Raw genomic sequence first — 23,881 nt, forward strand, 5'->3', positions numbered from 1 at the left:
TCTTAAAATGTTCTTACCACAAAAAGAGTAATTATGTGAGGTGATAGAGGTGTTAACTAACCTTATTGTGGTCATTTCCCAATATATACTTGTATCAAATCATCACGTTGTACACCTTAAACTTACACAATGTTATATGTCAATTAAATCTCACTAAAGCTGGAAAAAATCCTTCCTCTAGTGGGGTACTAGCAGAATAAAAATGGACAATTTAAAAATTTTTTTCAGTTACTTGGAAGTAAGTTAAGATTGAATTTGTTTCTATATAGAATGCTTTCCCGGCTAATAGAAAAAGCGAAATAACCAGGAAATGGCAAAACAAACAAACAAAAAAACTCTAGAGATTATGTTTTTACAAAAGTTGGAAAAAATTTAAGTTCGTTGAATAAAGTATATGATAACTATAAACATTAACAACAGAAAAACAACTTCTGGGATAGGTATTTAGCACATGTTTTAAAACCACACAGAGTTCTTAAACATATTCAACCTTCTCAAACGGTTACTTCAGGGTTACTATTTTTTCATAAATAGGATGAACAACAATTTTAAGGCACTATGACAATGTGATCTTAAAACAATGTCGTCTTAAAAATATAGTCTCCAAAATGTATTTGGAATGGAATAAGAGATGATTGATACTATAATGCTGCCTACTCAATGTACCTAGACACATATAAAAGATGGGTTAAGAGTTTAAAGTCACAGAGAAAAAGGTTTTCTGTTTGCACTTCTGCATCCTAGAGACAGAAATTAGAACCTTAGTACTATCTAGTTAGCTGGCAAATCATGGCTGACACATAGGATATCTCTTACTTAGTTCAGGAAATTTGTCATATTTAACACATATCACTGTGGACTCTATGTTTTCAAGCTGTTGGATGGTTTTCAGTGTGGAAACTGCCTTCACTGTCCACTGTCTACCCACAAGAACGCGTGTAGGAGCAAAAGGCTAATCTCTTTTCTACAAATTCCCAGCGGGTAAATAAAGATCTGAATTTCAACAACAACAAAAAATATGTCCATTTACAATAGAAAAAAAAAGTCCAATTGAAAGCATACATTGACATGCCTATGACCAAGCAACAGCCGCAAAAACCGATGGATCGCATTGTCACATTTACTTCAGTGAGTAACAGAGTTTGACATGACGCTAAGCCATATTATACAAGCTCATCAGGAATAATATTGGAAAAATAATTTACTCCAACTCTAGACAACATGGTTAAGTCCAAAGGGTGGAGATTATTTACAAAACAAAAGGTCGTAGACCAAATGGAATCGTTTACTGACTTTTAAGAAAACAGTATCAAGAAAGACAGGAAAAAGCATGAGTTTAACTTCTCATTACGTCTAGCAGTAAAACTTGACCCTGTGGTGAGAACTGAAGGCACAGAAATAAAAACACTGAAAACCTAAGCAGGGTTGCAAATCTGGATTAGACAGCAACAGCAACAAAAACCATAAATTTAAGAAACCGAAGACTGATTACACAGTGGAGGAAACACAGAAAAAAAAATGAAAAGATTATTTAGAGATAATGAGGAAAGAACAGATGGCTAAAATTCCTCTGGAATATATAACCCTGTAGGTCAACAATCAAGCGGCCGGCTGAGATAGAGGAAAACAAGGCAAACTTGGGGACTTTACAATCAGAAACCTAATCTGTAAGGGCAAAAACAGCAGTGAGTAAATGATGTTCTATGAATAAAGTCATGTTCCTAGAAGAACTAATTGCTATTTCCAGATGCACAGAAGTACCTTGTATCCACATTTCACAAAAACGTGAAGTAAAGAAAAAAACAATATTTATAATGACTTCATATAGCTATGTGACATGAGAGAATTATTATATGATCAAGTAAGATCAGACATCTATTTCCCTAACATGTAAAGAGCTTCTTCCACACAAAAGAGTTGACATATAGTGGACAGTTCTCAAACTTCAGATATTCAGATCTCTCGTACTAAATGGGGTTCCTGTGACAAAGGGTCCATCTTAATGGTACCAAATTGTGGTTGAAGAATACATCCCTGGCCATATCACAAGTCCTTTCTTACCAGGTAGCCAATTGCAGCCTTGGCTCCAAGGGGGAGAGAGAAATGATCTTGAGCTATGCTTCCATAAAGCAACATTTTAAACTCATTGGACTAGATTCCAAATTCTTTTACAAAACTGTATTTGACCCATAACAAGGCTGAGCTGCTACTGCAATGTTTTCAGTTAATCTGTGACAGGTACCTCGCTAGCTGGCCAGGACTTTGCACTAATGAGTATATCTATAACAGCATCAGACATCAAAGAGTTTCATGCAGTGAAGATATACATGATCCACAGCCCGTTACAATCCCCGATTCTGGCTAGCTAACTCAGCAATGCAGGGTTTGGAGAAAAGGATGGAGGAGGGAGTAGAGACAGCTCCGTGTTCTGACTCTTGGTGATTAAACAAAGCTTAGTATCACTAAGTTAGATAACGTGGTCTAAAAATAAAAACATCCTGCCTCTCTTCCTCCTTCCTTTCAAAATTAATAGCCCAAATGACTGTCAGAGAACTAAATACGAAACTTTAATTAAAGTCTTCATCTAAACACAATGTCATGAAACAATAAATGAGGGAGAGATTAGGAAAGGGAAAGGTAACTTTTCCCCCCTTTTGAAGTAACAGAAAGTGAAGGAGAAACACAAAACGTTGAAAACAGGGCATCCCAATGTCACGTGGGACAGCCTGACATGATAAGCACTGGATACTTTTGGTTTAGTAAAACAATAGCCCAGTGTTTGCTTGGACAGCACATATTCTAAAATTGGAAAGATACAGAGAAGACTAGCATGGCTCCCGCACAAGGATGACACGAAACTTCGTGACGCGTTCCATATTTTTGAGCAGTATGTTTCTTCTCTTAGAATTAAACGAATGCTGCAAAGATCAAAAACAAACAAAACACAATAAGCCCAAATGATGTTTTCTCCATCTCCTTCTTCACCACAGGAAAAAAGACTGAAATGATTAGAAGAACACTGGAGTTCTCAGGATCTTTTGATAACTGCTTATGTGACATTGGACAGGGACTCTCCCTCACTGGACCTCCAGTTTCCTATCTGTAAATGGTAACAATCTGAAATGAATGTTCTACATTCAAAATTTTTGATTTGCTAGGTTTGTGAAGCGCTGTTATGGGTATGAGTGCTTTCTTAACTATTTAAATTATCCAACCCATCTAGTTAGTTGAGGTTAGTCCCAAGACCAGCCACTGCATGGATTTCAGAGTTTTCTCATTACCACACCCAAAGTTTAAAAAAAAGAAGAAAGAAAAATTAGAAGAAACAATAGGACATCCCTGGTGGCACAGTGGTTAAGAATCCGCCTGCCAATGCAGGGGACACAGGTTCAAGCCCTGGTCTGGGAAGATCCCATATGCTGTGAAGCAAATAAGCCCGTGTGCCACAACTACTTAGCTTGTGCTCTAGAGCCCGCGAGCCACAACTACTGAAGCCCGCGCGCCTAGAGCCCGTGCTCCACAACAAGAGAAGCCACCGCAATGAGAAGCCCACGCACTGCAACCAAGAGTAGCCCCTGCTCGCCGCAACTAGAGAAAGCCCGCGTGGAGCAACAACGACCCAATGCAGCCAAAAATTAAATTAATTAATTAATTAAAAAGATTTTTAAAAAGAAACAATAATAATACTCCACTGTATTTCTGAGCATCAAAAGACAGGAGATGCATGTGCAAGACTAAGAAAGTTCTTTTTAAAACATTTAACTTTGAAATAATTTTAGACTTACAGAGAAATTACAAAAATAATACAGAGCACCCCTGGAGACCCTTAACTCAGATTCCTGTAATGTCAATAACTTACATACCATACATAGCACAGTTATCAAAACCAGGAAATTATCTTTACTACAATACCATTAAGTAAACTAGAGACCTTATTTGAATTTCACCAATTTTCCCCCTAATGTCCTCTCTCTGCTCCAGTATCCAACCCAGGATCCCACATTGCATTTACTTGTCATGTTTATTTAGTCTCCTCCAATCTGTGACAGTTTCTCAGTCTTTCCTCATCTCTTGGTCCATTTTCTCCTCCCTCCCTTTCTTGATTGACAGTTAGTAGAGAAGTGTGTTACCCATCACTTCTAAGATGGACACTTCCACATTTTGACAGCTTGGATATTGGGATGACCCTTACCATCAATGGTATGTTGAGATGCTGAATAAATGAAGAAGATATTTATCGATTTTCACAAGAGGAAAACTGATCACTTTACAGCAGAGAAACCCAGCAGACACCACCTTTATCAGGTGATTAAGGTTAACATGAGAGAGGAGATACATCAACATCAAGTACCCTCGAATATGACGCACATCATTTCTATGGTTTTCTTGCCAAAAATGCATGACCTCAGTCAAATCATGAGAATGCATTTGACAAACCCGAATTGAGAGGCATTCTACAAAATAACTGACCAGTACTCATCCAAAGTGTCAGGGTCATGAAAGACAAGGAAAGGCTGAGGAATGGTCACAGATTGGAGGAGACTAAATAAACATGACAAGTAAATGTAATGTGGGGTCCTGGAGCAGAGAAAGGACATTAGAGGGAAAATTGGTGAAATTCAAATAAGGTCTCTAGTTTACTTAATAGTATTGAACTAGAGTTATTTCCTGGTTTTGATAACTGTGCTATGTATGGTATGTAAGTTGTTGACATTACAGGAAGCTGGGTGAAGGGTATGCAGGAACTCCTTGTACTATTTTTGCAACTTTTCTGTAAGCCCAAAATGATTTCAAAATAAAAAGTTTAACAAGTGAGGCTGAGCTATCAATATGTATTTCACTGGGTACTGACTGTAATTCCATTCTTCTTTCAAAAGAGATTTTTGAAATGTCCAAAATAGCATTGACTTTTACCTGTCAAAGATATGTCCTTTTTAAGGTCAGTAATAGAAGATAGAGGTCCTTAAGCAAAATGTTATTTTCCTTGAGTCTCAGGATGACAGGTGCTGTCTATGTATCTTTACAGTACAGGCAGACCCCTCTGATCAAGCTCATACATGATTCTAAATCTTGCATAATTCAGCAACCCTTGGGATTATGTTGCTAGGAGTCTTCTGCTCCCGGTAAGTTTTCCCTTAGCAAACAGGGATGAGATAAATATTCACTCAAAAATAATCAAATTTTAAACTGGTGAAAACTTCTGTGACTAGTGATACTAGTGCAGAACATACTGGTAACTCAGGACAAATTGACCTACAAGGATAGATTCACATCCATATGTCTATAAAACCGGTTTCACTTGCCAAAATATTATTATGCTTGCGATCATATGTGATGCTTGAAGACATAGTATGGGGCTGTTTTGTGTGTTTTCCTCACCCAGTTCTCATCTTTTAGGAATGTATATGGGTTGACATGGCTGGCCTCTGACTACGCCTGCTGCTAAGGCCCTTGCCAGGAAATTTTTGTTACAAAACTACCCAAGGTGGTGAGTGCGGTGGGCAGATGTGATGGGTGTTGATCTTTCATAATTAAATAATGACAGCATTTATATCCTTCCTAGATAACAAGTGGCAGGTATCACAGTGCTTCAAGTATGGAGGAGAAGGTTTAAGACACATGAAATTGCTGAAGCAGAATACATGAAGATAATATTGGCTATGAAAACAATCACAGATTCTAGGTTGGTATTTTCAGTAATGATCTTTTGTTAAAGTCAAGGGGCAGTCGCTAAAAATACCAACCGAGATCAACTGCAAACTGTAATATCAAGACATTGGCACAGAATGGGTTAAGCAATACTTTGGAGAGAAAATCCGAAATAAATTGTGCCAAGCCGACTAGGCAATTGAGTCAAAAACCAGCTGCATATCAACATGACGCGAGACTCTTTTACGTAGCTGGAAATTAATCTATGGGCTGTGCTGTCTAGATCTCTATCTGAAGGTGGTGCAAACTTCATCACTGAACACTCAACATTCACAAAGTGATGGGCACAGCACTTCAGCACAGTGCACAATTAGCCATCGAGCTTGCCCTCCTTGTTTTCATAACATCCCCTCATTATGAGGTGAGTATGGGATATTGTTAACTCTTGTGCCTATTATGAAGGCAAAGAACCATCACCATCTGGTAGAGTACCTAGCGCTAATGGAATCCTTATAAAAACAACAAAAACAAAAGCAGCTGCCCAAAACTCATCAAGTGATGGCTTCAATTATTTAACCACTCATGGAAGAAGAAACAGTGCACAGATACATTTCAAAAGTGTTTCAATCACAGAAACTCAAAGTGGGTAGCAAATGCTGCAATAACCATCGAGGTATGTTATTTTGTTATTTGTGTATTATAGATATGATAGTAGTACAACCCACGTAGGTCAACTATTGTCAACTTGGTATAGTTTTCATGCTTATCATGGATAAGGAATAATATAAGAGAACTACAAAGCTTTTATGCAGACGTGGAACTGTGATGCATGTACTATCTAAATGACTAATTAATTGTTTGAAAGGCACTGTATGTTTGAAATACTAAGATTTTCATTAAAATTTGAGAATGTAAGGATTATGTAAATCATCTTTATCTTGTGCGACTGGTCATCAAGATTTTAACATATCAAAAATTATTTTAAAAACACTGGATGTACTGAGTAGACAGTGTATTTAAATAATTAAGTGGCTTATTACTATTCATTGGCCATTATCTATGTAGTCTCTGAATTAAACATTTTCCAAGCTTTAAAGTGGTAGTGCAGTATGCATTTTGTTAACAATCACGTTTCATATTACTTTTCTTCAAAATGTTTCCATTATGGCATTCTTTTGCCTTTAAATGGGAGAACTGATCTGAAGTATATCAATGATTAGTAATATCACACATCTCTTTCCGCCAGACACCTGAAAAGATAGAATTTACAAAGCCTGCAAGGAACTCTAACATCTAAGAGTAAGCCATAAAAACAGTGATACTCAGCTTGAAGAACTAACATCACACTCATGGCAACTGGATGTGGGCATGTCCATTTGAAACATGAATGTGTAGTTTTAGATAATAAAACCCTAACTAAATAGAACTGTTTTGAAGAACTCCTAAAATAAGCATTTTAGTTAATGGTAAGAAGATAACTTTTCATTTAATTCACTTTTTTTTTTTTTTTGGCCACGCTACACGGCTTGCAGGATCTTCCCCGACCAGGGATTGAACTCGGGGCCATGTAGTCAAAGCGCCGAGTCCTAACCACTGGACCGCCAGGGAAGTCCTTAATTCACTTTTATAGTGATACATGGCTTTTCATTTATGTTATCTCATTGGAATCTCCACAATGATCATGGAAGTTAGGTAGAGAAAAATTACCCATGCATTAGAGATGAAGCAACTCAAGCTCTGTCAGATTAAGTAGCTAAAGTCAAAAACAGTAGTGGGGCTGGGACTCCTGAAACAAGATTTGTAAAGTGACTAGTGCAGTGCTGGACCCTCTATATGAACTGGCTGAAAGACATCTCCTTTTTTCCCCCCTGAACTAGTCCAGTGCTCTTTTCCATTTAAGGCACTGCACAGTCCTTGATTTAAATAATACACAGAAGATTTAAATAATACATAAAATAATTGTAGATGAAACTTGAATGAAAATGAAATGAAGAAAACAGAATAAGCCCTTTAGCCATAATATCTGCTACAAAAAAGAGCAATTCAGACATTTTCAACGTTAGGAATTGCCATTATCTTTATAACTAGTTCCCATTCTTGAACTGGAATGGTGTGCAACAAAAACTAGCAACCACGAAATAAGCAAAAGTAACTACTTAAGTAGGATATCATGATAAAATGTTTTCTGAATAAATGATCACACAAAGGAATACATCTCTATTAGCCAATGCAGCCATAAATAAAAATGCTAATGAGCTAAAATTGGTCATGATGAGGATAAAACAATATCAAGAAATTGAAACGGTTATTAAGCTTAATTCATTTTAACATATTTTGAAAAAAAATCTAAAATGAATCATAGCAAATCTTACTAATTAAACCAGGAATCTATTACCATTTTTTACTCCTATGCTTTAATGTGTACATGTTTACGCTTAATTTAAGGATAACCATGGATAAAACATGAAAATCAGTGCATTTTTCATTCTGCAATCATATATGTTCTATTCTACATAATACCTCACCTGTCCTCATATTTTGTTTATACTCATGTACATAATATTCAGGTTTGATGACCTTGGCAATAGAACTTTCCTTATAAAATGTGCTCACAAATATGAAATTGGTCAATCAGTTGCTCAGGAAGAAAATTACGTGAACCTAGTTTTGTAGCAATATGTTTAAGTTAAAGGTTCAAAATATACTTTAACTAAGAAAATTCAAAATGCCATCATTTTCCTCCTGGATGGTGAGATTTTCACCTTATACTTTCTCTATCTGACTTTATTTATCCTCTGATCAGTCCCTGCCAAGTGTATTTTGATAACATAGATAATAAGCTATATTTCAGTAAAGGACTTCTCTAAGTTATTTGAGGACTATGACCACTGTATTAAAATCTAAATAATATACACAGACGTAAAGTACAGCAAGGCTACAATTTCTCACTCCTACAAAAATTCTTGAATTTTTTTTTTCTTTAAGTCTATCTATCTCGGTCAGTGAGCTTTGATAGGTGAGCTTTAGTCTGGCTTAGTTCTACAAAGTCTACATCCTGTCTTAAAAAACAAACAAACTTACTCCTTTCATGCTATTATTAACTTGACTAATTTCAAGGCACAACATATTTCAAAAACAAAACCATAGAAATCAAGTTTCAATTAAAAATGATGTGCATTTTAGATGAGACTCACCTTTAAAGAATCAAAACAAGCCATCACACGACCATTTTCCACATGGCAAACTCTTGGCGGATGGGCAAACTTGCAATCTGCATCAGCTCGAGAGCAGGTTCCTCTCTGAAATTCTCTACAGACTTCCAAAGTCAGCCACTTGGTATCACGAACCAGGGCAACATTGACAGCCGTCATATTGAAAGCAAAGTTAAAATCCAGTGCACCCTCTCTACAACACTATTACTGCTGTTGTTGAAAGGTTAAAAATAAATTCAAGCTAAATGTGAAGAGATAACTGGTTGCTTTGGTGAAATGTTTCTTCGTTAGCACTTAAGTTTTCATTTAAGTCACATTTGGTCTAGTCAAACAAAAAGCCCACTATAAAATAAAGATTGTATCAGAATAACTAAAAATCAGAGACCAACTCCTAAGAAGGCAGCCATCAAGGTTAAGATATTGAGTGCTTTATTTTTTTCCTCTGCTGAAGTTACTTCAAATAACTGGCAGAGTTTCAAAAGGATTCTGTGCTCTCCAGTTGATTGGTAGGATGTTACAACTGCAATTTTTTTTTTTTTTGCTGCAAAATCGGGAGGAGGAAAAATGACTATGAAAATTGAGAATCAAAGAAAAAAAGAATGAACGAGTTGCTGAGAATGAACTATAAGCACACCAGGGTTTTTTGGGGGGGGGCCGGGTGGGGAGAGGTGGCAGTGATGGTGGCAGGGAGAGGGGTTTATAAAGAGGCAGCTCGAAAGTGGAATCCAATCAGCAGAGTTTTCAGAAAAGGCACTTTCCAGAAACCTGCAAAAAATAAAATAAAATAAAATTAGCTAATATAACACAATGCTTCCGTTTTAAACTCTAGATTTGGAAAAGCAGTAACATATCCTCTTTCAAACAGGAAGCATCTAGATACTGACAGTGCAACATAGGACAGTCAGCCATTGTCAGTAAAAAGGGCATTTCCCAGTGTAGAACTGTACATAGTAAAAGGAAGCAACCACTTCGATTTACTGTTGAAATATAAGACTGGGCAACAACTCAATTAAAAAGAAAAAAAAGATTATTTCACTTTGGTCTGATTGGGGGCAGAAATTCATTCAGGGGCCCACCGCACAGAAAAAGCCGGAGCCTGACATGTCAGTCCTTTATGTAGCCATGATCCACCTGTGTGCCTTCAGGTTTTAGAGGCTACCAAAGACCTGCCATTAAACTGGCTCTACTATGATCTGATCGAAGGCTTGATGATCTGCTCTCAAAATCCAGAAAACAGAAATTGCTAGGAAAATTTAAGATGCTCCAAGAGGTAACTGTGTATTTGAAATGTAATTGTTGATGATCACATAAAACAGTCATGACATAACTAGCTGGAGACCCACTGCAAATGAGGTAGGGGAGAGACTGTGAAATGTAAAATGTGCTTCAGATCAAGAAAGAAACCCTTTGAAAAGATGCTGGATTTTTTTTTCTGTGTATGCTCTATTAGTTCTTAGTCTTTATGAAGGGATATTGGAACAACTCAGAAGGAGGTTTCAGCATGGACAAATAAGTGAGACCGAAAGCACTGTTCATACACTGGTCGTACATTAAATACTGTGCAGCTTTAGGGTGTGTACTTTAAACCAGTGTCGACCAGCAACAATTTCTAGGAACTCAGCTGAGAAGATAGATTAAATGTTAATTTACTGGCATTATGCCATGAACACATACCAAAATAACAGGGACTTTCTAAAGCAAAAGTAAGCTCTGAGTATCAGACAAATCAACTAATTGTTAACTTCATCAAAAAAGTAGAATTAAAGTTCTTGAAAACATTTCATTTACTTTTTTAAAGTTTCTTCAATAATTTTACAGAATCTGAATTTTTGCTTTATCCTTTTCGCATTCAAGATGAAACTCAATATCACCTAATTTTTCAGATACCATTAGGAAATTAAGTATATAGAAAATTCATGCAGGCTTATCCATTTAAGAGCAAAACATGTGTTTCTCTAAGTCATTCTTCATGGAAATATTTCTAAAATGTATTATATGTAACTTTGCCTTCTTAAAAAATACTGAACATAATCTGGCCTCTGGTTGAAGACTTGGGGTCATAAAATGCCCTAGGAAGTATTATAGTTCTCTTTCAGTGGCATATTGTTAATTGTCACTTCTACTGTCACTTCCCTTCCTGCCACAATATCTGCCATGGTGGATTGTCCAGCTCCTTTCTGGAATACATAATAGCCAATCATGAGTGTTGAATAACAGTTAGTTACTCACTGTATGAGGGGCCTGTGGGCAAAGTGCAGGGCTTTCATGCAGAAGGTCTGTGACTACTCTTACTGGTTTGGAAACCCTTTTGCAATATGTTCCATTCAGGACCACGTTCTAGAGGGTTAAGGTTGTCAGGTGAATGACCTCTAAAAATATTTAAAATATATATCTATTTTAAACAGCCAGATGGGGGAAATACAAATGAAAATCACAATGTGATACCACTTCACACCCATTAGGATGGCTACAATAAAAAAGAAAAATTGGAGAAATTGAAACTATCGTACATTGCTGGTGGGAATGTAAAATAGTGCAGCTGCTGCGGCAGTCTAACAGTCCCTCAAAATGTTAAGCAGTTACCATATGACCTAGCAGTTCCATGCCTAGGTATATACCCAAAAAAATTGAAAGCAGGATCTCGAAGACATATTTGTACACTCATGTTCATAGAAGCACTATTCACAATCGCCAAGATGTAGAAACAACCCAAGTGTCCATCAGCGGATGAGTGGATACACAAAATGTGATACGTCAACACAATGAAATATTATTCTACCATAAAAAGGAATAAAGTACTGACACATGCCACAACACGAATGAACCTCCCAAAAATGACGCTAAGTGGAAGAAGCCAGTCACAGCGGCCACATATTGTATGGTTCCATTTATATTAAATATCCAGAATAGGTAAATCCATAGACTCAGAAAGCAAATTAGTGGTTGTGAGGGCCTGGGGAAGGGGAGAAAATGCAGCAACTGCTGAATGTGTATGGGGTCTCCTTTGGGGGTGACGAAAATATTCTGGAATTAGACAGTGCTGATGGTTGCACAATTTTTTGAATATACCAAAGCCCATTCACTAAACTGTATACTTTAAATGAGTGAATTGGATAATATGTTAATTATATATCAATAAAGCTATTTTTTTAAGTCTAAAGAGACATGACAACCAAAAAAAAAAAGCTTCATAAGTGATGGAATTGGCTACCCCAATCTTTTCTTTCTTAGATTCTTCTTAGACACACATTCTTCTAAGTAGTGTTCCTAACTTGAATTTCAAGAGTAAATTCATTTCCACACTTGTATTATAGAAAGTACTCTGAAAGAGTATGTTCTGTGAGTTTGTAAGTTTATATTTAAAGATATATTCAAATTTAATCCTGTAACTAAATTACATGGGCTGCCTGAACACATTTGAAAGAAAAATAACAAAAAAGAAATATATATATATATAATGGGGTTTTTTTTTCCTCAGAACATAAACAGTGAGTGAGGGTCTGGAGAAAGATTTTTCTACAGAGGTCTATCAAGTATAGAAACAAATAATAAATATTAAATTTGAATTTTAAACTTCTACAAATGAAAAAATACAAACAGGAATTGAACTCTGGCCATGCATTTTATGTTAGATGGGGAATGGGAGAAGGAATTTTCTTCCTTTTTAAAATTGACTTGTAACCTCTGATGGGACCCTGGCCAGTTCCTCAAAACACTTCTAGCCAGTGCATATCTGCATGTCTTCCTTCAGACTGGAACTATTTTTGGAGCTGGCACAGAAGAAGCTAGGTGCAACAACTAAAAAGAGCTGGTGTGACAGTGGAGAGATGTTCTGTCCTGCCGCTCTGCTCGTCTCTGTATAAAAGACAGGGAGGGGGTCCATTTTAAAGATCAACTTTGTTTGGGGGACAATACAACTTTATCTTCACTACTTTAGACTTGAGTAATAGGAATACGAGTTTGCTTTTCATGATTTATAGCCCTCTAATGTAGAACATGAAAAGTTACCGTTTCTTAGTACATTTGTACTTGTATGGTATTTGCAGCTTGCAAGTGTTTTTATTTCATTGATCTTTGGAGCTCTAAAGAATACTCTAAAGCATGGGTGATAACCCAAAAAGACCAATGAAGGAAATGAAGCTCAAGGAAGCTAAATTACTTATCTGAAGTTACAAAGCCTTAAGTGGTAGAACCATGGCTCCAGGCAAGATCCTCTGACTCTAAATCTCATGCTTAGATCCTGGCAGAGAAATGTAGCAGTGATCATTTCTTATCTCTTATCTCTCTTGGGAATCTTAAACAACGAAAGCCAGTCATTTTTGTGTAGTACTTATGATTCCTTCTCAAAACTACGTTCATGCCTGTTGCAGTGCCATCTTCATAATATTCCTGAGTTGTGCTGCACCAACATTTATCCACATCCACTATATGCCAAGCACTGTTCTAGATGTGGAACAAGACTGATAAGGTCCCTGCTGTCGTAGAACTTCCTATGCTCATTTAAATAGAGAAGAAACCAAAGGCATAGCAAAGAGAAATGATTATGAGAGTTTATGAAGGGGTGGAAGCAGACTCTAGGTATTCTGATTCCAACACAGGTCTCTAATTCTCCCATGAATGGTACACCAAGCACTGTAACTTAACAATACTCTTAAACACACACTCAAACACAATTGCATAGAAACGAGTCACTAAAAGGAACACCCCAGAAATTACTCACACCAAGTCTTACTGCTCTCCGGATTCCTCTTGAAGAGAGTACTACTGTTCCCATTTTACAGATGGGGAAACAGAGGTGGAAAAGGGTTAAGTCTTGGACAACTTCATGTAGCTACCCTCAAGCCATGGTTCAAACCCAGGCAGTCTGCGACCAGAGCCCACCTTCTTAGTCATGTCACGATACTGTGTCTCTCTTATGGCACGGATCACATTCTTATTATAGGCCCTTAAGTTTTCTCCCTTATCAGACTATAAATTCCATAAAAGTAGAGATCATGTCTTACTTAGTTTTGCTGACTCTATCTTCTCATTGGAAGTTAGAGCATTACAGCATTTCTCAGGATTCTTACTTCGAAAGGTCAAAGATTAAATGGTAACTTAACCCTTCCAAGCAAGGATTTTTGTCAGTTGAGAATCCTCTAGGCTGGCTAAGCTTTGGCCACCTCTGTCAGTTTCATATCTATCAGATCTGTAAAGTTGAGTATTTTCTCATAATTCTAGCTTTCAAATTGAAATGTTAATACCTGCGATTCTTGATATATAGAGCACTCAGTTTCCATAAAGAATGGTCTATTCCTGCTCTTTTGATAACAGCAAGATCTTATCTTGGATTTAGAGTAAAAATATGAGATAACCAAATGACTTCTCTCTATATCTTTGGATAGTAGGTTAATTTTTGGAATGTTTTTGCCCAAGAATCAGTGTGATGAAACTGAACTGGGAGTGGGGGTGAAGGAGATTTCACTTTGAGCCACAGGAAGAAACAAGAAACATCCCCAAAGTACATATTTTTCCTCGAAAATAAAAGAGTTATTTTTGAATTTTAATTAATGCTCCTTTATAAAAATTCTATATTAGATATAACATAAGGAAAATAAAAAACGTTTTTACTTTAAAAAAAAATCCCTTTTAAAAATCACATTAAAAAATACTTAGGAATAAACCTGACCAAGGAAGTTAAAAGACTTATATGCTGAGAACTATAAAACATTGATAAAGGGAATTGAAGATGATTTAAAGAAATAGAAAGATATCCCATGCTCTTGGACTGGAAGAATTAATCTTGTTAAAATGACCATACTACCCAAAGAAATCTACAGATTTAATGTGATCCCTATCAAAATATCCATGGCATTTTTCACAGAACTGGAACAAATAATCCTAAAATTCATATGGAACCATAAAAGACCCTAAATTGCCAAAGCAATCCTGAGGAAAAAGAACAAAGCAGGAGGCATCATGCTCCCTGACTTTAGGCTATACTATAAAGCTACAGTAATCAAAAAGCATGATATTGACACAAAAAACAGACATATGGATCAATGGAACAGAATAGAGCCCAGAAATGAACCGACACACCTACAGTCAATTAATTTTTGACAAAGGAGGCAAGAGTATACAATGGCGAGAAGACTGTCTCATTGCAGCACCATTTGCAACAGCCAAGACATGGAAACAATCCAAGTGCCCATCAACTGATGACTGGACAAAGAAAATGTGGTATATATATATATAATGGAATACTACTGAGCCATAAAAAAGAATGAAATATACCCATTTGCAGCAACATGGATGGACCCAGGGAATAGCATATTAAGTGAAATGTCAGACAGAGAAAGACAAATATCATATGATATCACTTATATGTGGAATCTAAAATATGATACAAATGAACTTCTTATTTACAAAACAGAACCAGACTCACAGACACAGAAAACAAACTTATGGTTACCAAAGGGGAAAGGGAGGGGGAGAGAGAAATTAGGAGTTTGGGGTTAGCAGATACAAAGTACTATATATAAAACAGATAAACACAAGGTCCTACTGTATAGCATAGGGAACTATACTTAATATCTTATAGTAAGCTATAGTGGAAAAGAATATATATACACACACACCTGAATCGCCTTGCTGTACACCAGAAACTAACACAACGTTGTAAATCAGCTATACTTCAATTTAAAAATAGTTTTTACTTTAAAATCACATACACACTAGATTCATTATTAAGTAGATTATCTATATTTTTAAGGATTCACACATTTTCTCATGGAATTGTTCTTGATGGTAAAACAAAATAAATAAATATTTTCTACTGATATAATGGAAATAGTACCTTGTTCCAGAGTGGCTTGCAAGGCCACTGCCAGCAGTTACTTTTATCCCACTTTTTCTTACACTTTCCTCGTCTCCTCCTTTCTTTTGCCTTCCCTTCACAAGCCAGCACATAACATAGAAACCTTGCCAGTGACTGGTCCAGAAGATCACAAAGATGCTCTTTGGCACCTAAAGCAATATCTGAAGAGGCATTTCTTTAAATGTATTTATCGACCTCCGGAATAAAAAATGAAAACAATGTTTCCTTTCTTTCCATTTTAAGCTTTCCTTACATCTATATTACCACAAGGAATTCCTTGTGGCCATTTATTTTGGCTCTACGAATATATGACACCCCTGCTACACGCTGCTTGAATTGGCAGGCTGACAAGGCTTAAAAGCTTTCAAGTTTTCTAATTTGCTTCAAGTTCTATTTCCCTCACATGTTTAGCTTAGTGGTCCACCAATCCAGTTCTTTAAGGCATATGAGAGGTCCTCAGCACTGCAGATGGAAGCCATGATTTCACAAGCATCCTACAGAAAACTGAGTTTTATGTCTGAAAAAAATGAGTGTGAAAATAAGGACATTTCACCTATGTGCAGAACTTTTTCATTAAGCTTTTCTTTTAAGCTTCATTGAATATTTTTCACAATATTCCCAGGGTAACAAATTTAATACATCTTTTACAAAAAGCAGGTAAATCAAGTTATTCTATTTCATAAAACAATTAAAAGACCCACCTCGGGCTTCCCTGGTGGCACAGTGGTTGAGAATCTGCCTGCCAATGCAGGGGACATGGGTTCGAGCCCTGGTCTGGGAAGATCCCACATGCCGCGGAGCAACAGGGCCCGTGAGCCACAACTACTGAGCCTGCGCGTCTGGAGCCTGTGCTCCGCAACAACAGAGGCTGCGACAGTGAGAGGCCCGTGCACGGCGATGAAGAGTGGCCCCCGCTTGCCACAACTAGAGAAAGCCCTCGCACAGAAACGAAGACCCAACACAGCCATAAATAAATAAATTAATTAATTAAAAAAAAAAAAAAAAAAAAAAAAGACCCACCTCAGTGCATATATATGGTCATAAAAAGAAAAAAAAACAGGTGCTACACTGTCTCTTTCAAACATAGCTCTAGCAACAAATGTGATTGGTTTTGTTAGTCAGAGGAGTTCATCTTTTTTTCTTAAAAAAAGATATATCTCTTTTAAAATAATATATGAAATTATGAGAACTTGCTAATAAATTCCATTTAAATATTTTAAACTAATCCAATTTAATATAAAAACAACCTAAAACCTGGATTCTGCACACAATTGTTATCAAACAACACTGGTTAATTGCTTGCGTATGTCCATGGGACAGAAATCCCAGAGCCATTAAAAGATCACCAAAAAACTGGATTTAAAATTGAAGACAGTAGGAACTTAACATATTTGGCAATTTAAGTCCTATAATGCTCAAGCATTTGAGATGAGAGAAATACAAAATGTCACAAGACATTGCATTTAATATATGCAGGGTGATTTTGCTGAATATTCATTCAACAAATATTTATTGGGCATCTAATATGACCTAGGCACTGATCTAGGTGCTGGGGATGCAAAGTTGAACAAGATTAAATCCCTGTCCTGAGAATCATACATTCAATTGGTTGGCCACGAATGGGGATGGGGGGGTGGCGAAAATAAATAAAAAATCATATCCATCATTCATTTTATCCATTTAACAAATACCTATTATGATTCCCTAAAATTCAAGCAAATGAGGTCTTTAAAAATGTTCATGTGGAATAACAAATGTTGGTGAGGATGTGGAGAAAAGGGAACCCTTGTACACTGTTAATGGGAATGTAAATTGGTACAGCCACTATGGAGAACAGTACGAAGGTTCCTCAAAAAACTAAAAATAGAACTACCATATGATTCAGCAATCCCACTCCTGGGCATATATCCCAAGAAATGAAAACACTAATTTGAAAAGATACATGCACCCCAATGTTCAGAGGAGTATTATTTATAATAGCCAAGATATGGAAGCAACCTAAGTGTCCATCAACAGATGAATGGATAAAGAAGATATAGTATACAATATACAATGGAATACTACTCAGCCATTAAAAAGAATGAAATGTTGCCATTTGCAACAACATGGATGGACTTAAAGGGTATTATGCTTGCTGAAATAAGTCAGAGAAAGATAAATACTGTATGTTACCACTTATATGTGGAATTTAAAAAATAAGACACACTAGTGAATGTATCAAAAAAGAAATAGACTCACAGATATATAGAACAAACTAGTGGTTGCCAGTGGGGAGAGGAAAGGGGGGAGGGGCAAGATAAGGGTAGGGGATTAAGAAGTACAAACTATTACGTATAAAATAAGCTACAAGGATATATTGTACAGCACAGGGAATATAGCCAATATTTTATATATCTATAAATGGAGTATAATCTTTTAAAAATTGTGAATCACTCGTATACCTGAAACTTTTATAATATCGTAAATCAGCTATATCTCAATAAATAAATAAATAAATAAATGAAATGAAAATGTTCGTGTGGGAAAGTGTCAGTTAATCAACAAACATTTATTGTGTCCACCAACAATATGCACAAACTTGTGTCACATGCTTCTGGGGAACCAGACGAGCTTTAAAACACTGCCTGTGTACTCAAGAAAACTCTTTTGAGTTGGGGAGACAAGAACAACATAATATGAAATAAAAGCAAACAATGTAGACAATTAAGAGCAAAATTCAGTAACATTAACAACAAATGTGAGGAGAGTTCTGAGAAGAGGATGTCACTCAGGCCTGAAGTTGTCAAGGGAGTTTTCCAAGAGGAGAAAGTGGAGCTGGGCCTTAAAGAATGATAAGGACCTAGGTGACGGTGGAGGGGCAGAGAGACTTCCTGGAAAGAGGAACAGCACAAATGAGGATGAGATGAGAAGATTAGGTATCAGGTATTTGTAGGATGGTGAGCAGACATGGGTGGGCTAGGATGGCAGGTTCATACTGTGGAAGAGAAATCATGTGTGGGTTGTTTCTGCAGATCCTTGAAAATGGCTCAAGGACTGTAATGTTTATTATAGAAATAGGAGCCGCTCTCAAAGATTTTAAGCAGAGTAGAAACTTAGTGGCCATAAATGCAGTATGGTAACAATGATCTGCCCTTGCAAAATTGTTTTATTTAAGGAGCCCACAACACACAATCAGAGCAAAGTTTACGCATCTGACATACTCTGGAAGAACAAAAGATGAGAGAGAAGTGGGTGGACGTCAGAGTGTTTCTCTAGTTCACAGGCTCTGTGAGGACAGGACAGGCAGTGATTCAAGTCAGGCTGCCATGAAAAGTGGGTAAAGAAACAAATTGAAAAGTGCAGCTTCTTGCTTTCATTTTGCTAATTACACATTTATCAATGACCTCCATCATTAAGGACACATAATTGTATTCCTATTTTACGAAGTGACTCAAATGTTTTTCAGTCTTACTCTCTGCAAGGTACATTCCTTTTAAAAATGTAGTTGAAATTTCAGCAAGAATTTCTTTTTTTCAGTTAGATTTTGCTACAGAACAAGCTCATGCCAGGAGTTAAATTTAGATAGCAACTTTTTGGCTGTAATGGCATCCTGTAAATTCCTGCTACAGGACTTTAACCAGCACCCCAATGGCTGGAAAGTGTTCATGCTCCTCCCAAAGTACACACTGAATTGAACTCAATTCAATTTTCAGGGCCAATTTACTCACTGATAAGATTTGGTTGAACATTCACTATTCACCAACACACACACACACACATTGGAAAACAATCATCAGAAGCTATCACAAAATGTTTATTTATCCTTTAAATACTTATGAACAGCTCAAGTAACTCTCTAGTCAAATTTGTGAGTCACATAAGTATGACTATTTGTCAGAGAGGTAAACTAAAGTAGCATCTAAGTGATTTGATCATGTAAAGGGATTCATCACTGTATCTAGTAAGCATCCAGTGAGGGCTTCCTTACCTGACTTCATCACTGGTATTATGCCCAATAAATTCAGATTCTCAATCTCAGTACAAAGCCTCCAATCCTTATTAGGAGCACTTATAAGACTAGTAAAAGGATAGAGGAAAAAAGTTTTATGGCTAAAAAAGTTGGGAGAGGACCAAAGGTACCCTGATTTCAAGGACCAAGTAATTTAATAATACATCAATGCCAAAAGTTCTAGTAAGACTTGAAGGGAGTTTTCTGGGAAAGTAAATTTCTTAAGCAAGTATACACAAGAGTTCTACCCTCTATGTCTGAAGTTACTGTTGCTAGAGGCATTATTTCACATTCATATTATACACGACTGTGACTTATATCTGTAAGCTAACTGCCTAGAGTTAATTGGAAAGCTGGGTGCTTTAGTAAAGAATTATTCATCAAGAAAAAAAAGGGAGAGGACTCAAAATCAGAAATAAAAGAGTAGATATTACAACTGATGTCACAGAAATACAAAGGATTATGAGACTACTATGAGGAATTATATGCTAACAAATTGGACAATCTAGAAATACTGGATAAATTCCTAGAAACATACTACCTACTAAGTCCAAATCATGATGAAATAGAAAACCAGAACAGACCAATAACAAATAAGGTGATCAAATCAGTAATCAAAAGCCTCCCAACAAACAAAAGTCCAGGACCAGATGGCTTCACTGGTGAATTCCACCAAACATTCAAAGAATTAATATCAATCCTTCTCAAACTCTTCCAAAAAAATAGAAGAGAATGAAACTCTTCCAAACTCATTTTACAAGGTCTGCATTACCCTGATATCAAAACCAGTCAAAAATGCCACAACAGGACTTCCCTGGTGGCACAGTGGTTAAGAATCCGCCTGCCAATGCAGGGGACATGGGTTCGAGCCCTGGTCCAGGAAGATCTCACATGTCGTGGAGCAACTAAGCCTGTGCGCCACAACTACTGAAGACCTGCGCTCTAGAGCCCACGTGCCACAACTACTGAAGCCTGTGCGCCTAGAGCCCGTGCTCCGCAACAAGAGAAGCCACCACAAGGAGAAGCCTGCACACCACAACAAAGAGTAGCCCCCGCCCGCCGCAACTAGAGAAAGCCCACACGCAGCAACATAGACCCAACGCAACCAAAAATAAATAAATAAATAAATTTTAAAATGCCACAAGGAAAATTACAGGCCAATTTCCCTGATGAACACAGATACAAAAATTCTCAACAAAATATTAGGAAACTGAATTCAACAATATATTAAAAGGTTCATACTCCAAGATCAAGTGGGATTTATTCCAGGGATGGAAAGATGGTTCAGCATCTGCAAATCAGTCAATGTGGTACACAACATTAACAAAATGAAGGATAAAAATCATATGATCATCTCAACAAATGCAGAAAAAGCATTTGACAAAATTCAATACCCATTTATGATAAAATCTCTCAACAAAGTGGGTAGAGAGGAACACAGTAAAGGCCATATATAACAAGCCCACAACTAACATCATACTCAATGGTTGAAAGCTTAAAGCTTTTCTGCTAATATCAGGAGCCAGACAAGGATGCCCATTTTCAGAAACTTTTATTCAACATACTATTGGGAACCTATCCAGAGCAATTATGCAAGAAAAAGAAATAAAAGAAATCCAAATAGGATGGGAAGAAGTAAAACTGTCACTATTTGCAGATGACATGATATTACATATAGAAAACTCTAAAGATTCCATCAGAAAACTCCTAAAACAAATAAGTGAATTCAGTAAAGTTGCAGGATACAGAATCAATACACAAAAGTCTGCTGTGTTTCTATACACTAATAATGAAGTATCAGAGAGAGAAATTAAGAAAACAATCCTAAAGTAGCAGGATACAAAATTAATGCACAGAAATCTCTTGCATTCCTATACACTAATGATGAAAAATCTGAAAGTGAAATTAAGAAAGCACTGCCATTTACCATTGCAATAAAAAGAATAAAATACCTAGGAATAAACCTACCTAAGGAGAGAAAAGACCTGTAGGCAGAAAATTATAAAACACTGATGAAAGAAATTAAAGATAATACAAATAGATGGAGAGATATACCATGTTCTTGGATTGGAAGAAACAACATTGTGAAAATGATTCTACTACCCAAAGCAATCTGCAGATTCAATGCAATCCTTATCAAACTACCACTGGCACTTTTCACAGAACTAGAACAAAAAATTTCACAATTTGTATGGAAACAAAAAAGACCCCGAATAGCCAAAGCAATCTTGAGAAAGAAAAACGGAGCTGAAGGAATCAGGCTCCCTGACTTCAGACTATACTACAAAGCTACAGTAATCAAGACAGTATGGCACTGGCACAAAAACAGAAATATAGATCAATGGAACAGGATAGAAAGCCCAGAGATAAACCCACGCACATATGGTCACCTTATCTTTGATAAGGAGGCAAGAATATACAGTGGAGAAAAGACAGCCTCTTCCATAAGTGGTGCTGGGAAAACTGGACAGCTACATGTGAAAGAATGAAATTAGAACATTCCCTAACACCATACACAAAAATAAACTCAAAATGGATTAAAGACCTAAACATAAGGCCAGACACTATCAAACTCTTAGAGGAAAACATAGGCAGAATACTCTATGACATAAATCACAGCAAGATCCTTTTTGACCCACCTCCTAGAGAAATGGAAATAAAAACAAAAATAAACAAATGGGACCTAATGAAACTTAAAAGCTTTTGCACAGCAAAGGAAACCATAAACAAGACGAAAAGACAGCCCTCAGAATGGGAGAAAATAGTTGCAAATGAAGCAACTGACAAAGGATTAATCTCCAAAATTTACAAGCAACTCATGCAGCTCAATATCAAAAAAACAAACAACCCAATCCAAAAATGGGCAGAAGACCTAAATAGACATTTCTCCAAAGAAGATATACAGATTGCCAACAAACACATGAAAGAATGCTCAACCATCATTAATCATTAGAGAAATGCAAATCAAAACTACAATGATATATCATCTCACACCGGTCAGAATGGCCATCTTCAAAAAATCTACAAACAATAAATGCTGGAGAGGGTGTGGAGAAAAGGGAACCCTCTTGCACTGTTGGTGGGAATGTAAATTGATACAGCCACTATGGAGAACAGTATGGAGGTTCCTTAAAAAACTACAAATAGAACTACCATACGACCCAGCAATCCCACTACTGGGCATATACCCTGAGAAAACCATAATTCAAACAGAGTCATGTACCAAAATGTTCATTGCAGCTCTATTTACAATAGCCAGGACATGGAAGCAACCTAAGTGTCCATCGGCAGATGAATGGACAAAGAAGATGTGGCACATATATACAATGGAATATTACTCAGCCATAAAAAGGAACGAAACTGAGTTATTTGTAGTGAGGTGGATGGACCTAGAGTCTGTCATACAGAGTGAAGTAAGTCAGAAAGAGAAAAACAAATACCGTATGCTAACACCTATATATGGAATCTAAAAAAAAAAAATGGTCAGAAGAACCTAGGAGCAAGATGAGAATAAAGATGCAGACCTACTAGAGAATGGACTTGAGGATACAGGGAGGGGGAAGCGTAAGCTGGGACAGTGAGAGAGTGGCATGGGCATATATACACTACCAAACATAAAATAGGTAGCTAGTGGGAAGCAGCCGCATAGCACAGGGAGATCAGCTCGGTGCTTTGTGACCACCTAGAGGGGTGGGATAGGGAGGGTGGGAGGGAGGGAGATGCAAGAGGGAAGAGATATGGGGACATATGTATATGTATAACTGATTCACTTTGTTATAAAGCAAAAACTAACACACCATGGCAAAGCAATTATACTCCAATAAAGATGTTAAAAAAAAAAGAAAACAATCCTATTTACCATTGCATCAAAAAGAAAATACCTTGGAATAAATTTAACCAAGGAGGTAAAAGACCTATATATTGAAAACTATAAGACATTAATGAAAGAAGTTGAAGAAGACAGAAATAAATGAAAAGATATTCTGTGCACATGGATTGAAAGAATTAATATTGTTAAAACATCCATACTAGCCAAAGCAATATACAGGTTCAATACAATCCCTACCAAAATTCCAATGAGATTTTTTACAAAAATAGAAAAACAGTCCTAAAATTTATATGGAACCATAAAAGACCCCAAGTAGCCAAAGCAATCTTGAGAAAGAACAAAGCTGG

General features: G+C 36.7%; 1 protein-coding gene and 1 non-coding gene across 6 annotated transcripts in view; one reads left to right on the forward strand and one right to left on the reverse strand.

Annotated features, from left to right (window-relative positions):
- Nucleotides 1-23,881, reverse strand: part of MBNL3 (muscleblind like splicing regulator 3) — a 120,225-nt gene that overhangs the window by 52,936 nt on the left and 43,408 nt on the right. For 2 of the 5 annotated variants that reach the window (XM_036839452.1, XM_036839448.1), the window contains exon 1: nt 8,844-9,468. The exons of 1 other annotated variant lie outside the window; for it this stretch is intronic. In XM_036839452.1, coding sequence (XP_036695347.1) covers nt 8,844-9,020 — 177 coding nt within the window. In that variant the 5' untranslated portion in view covers nt 9,021-9,468. Of the gene's footprint in view, nt 1-8,843; nt 9,473-23,881 lie in introns of those variants that run through there. 2 more of the 5 variants (XM_036839450.1, XM_036839449.1) reach the window with 2 other exon arrangements.
- LOC118889387 lies at nt 2,776-2,882 on the forward strand. The gene has a single exon (XR_005018521.1). It is a non-coding gene; the product is annotated as a U6 spliceosomal RNA (small nuclear RNA).

This window comes from Balaenoptera musculus, chromosome X (assembly GCF_009873245.2).
Source record: "Balaenoptera musculus isolate JJ_BM4_2016_0621 chromosome X, mBalMus1.pri.v3, whole genome shotgun sequence".
In the NCBI taxonomy this organism is placed as follows: Eukaryota; Metazoa; Chordata; class Mammalia; order Artiodactyla; family Balaenopteridae; genus Balaenoptera; species Balaenoptera musculus.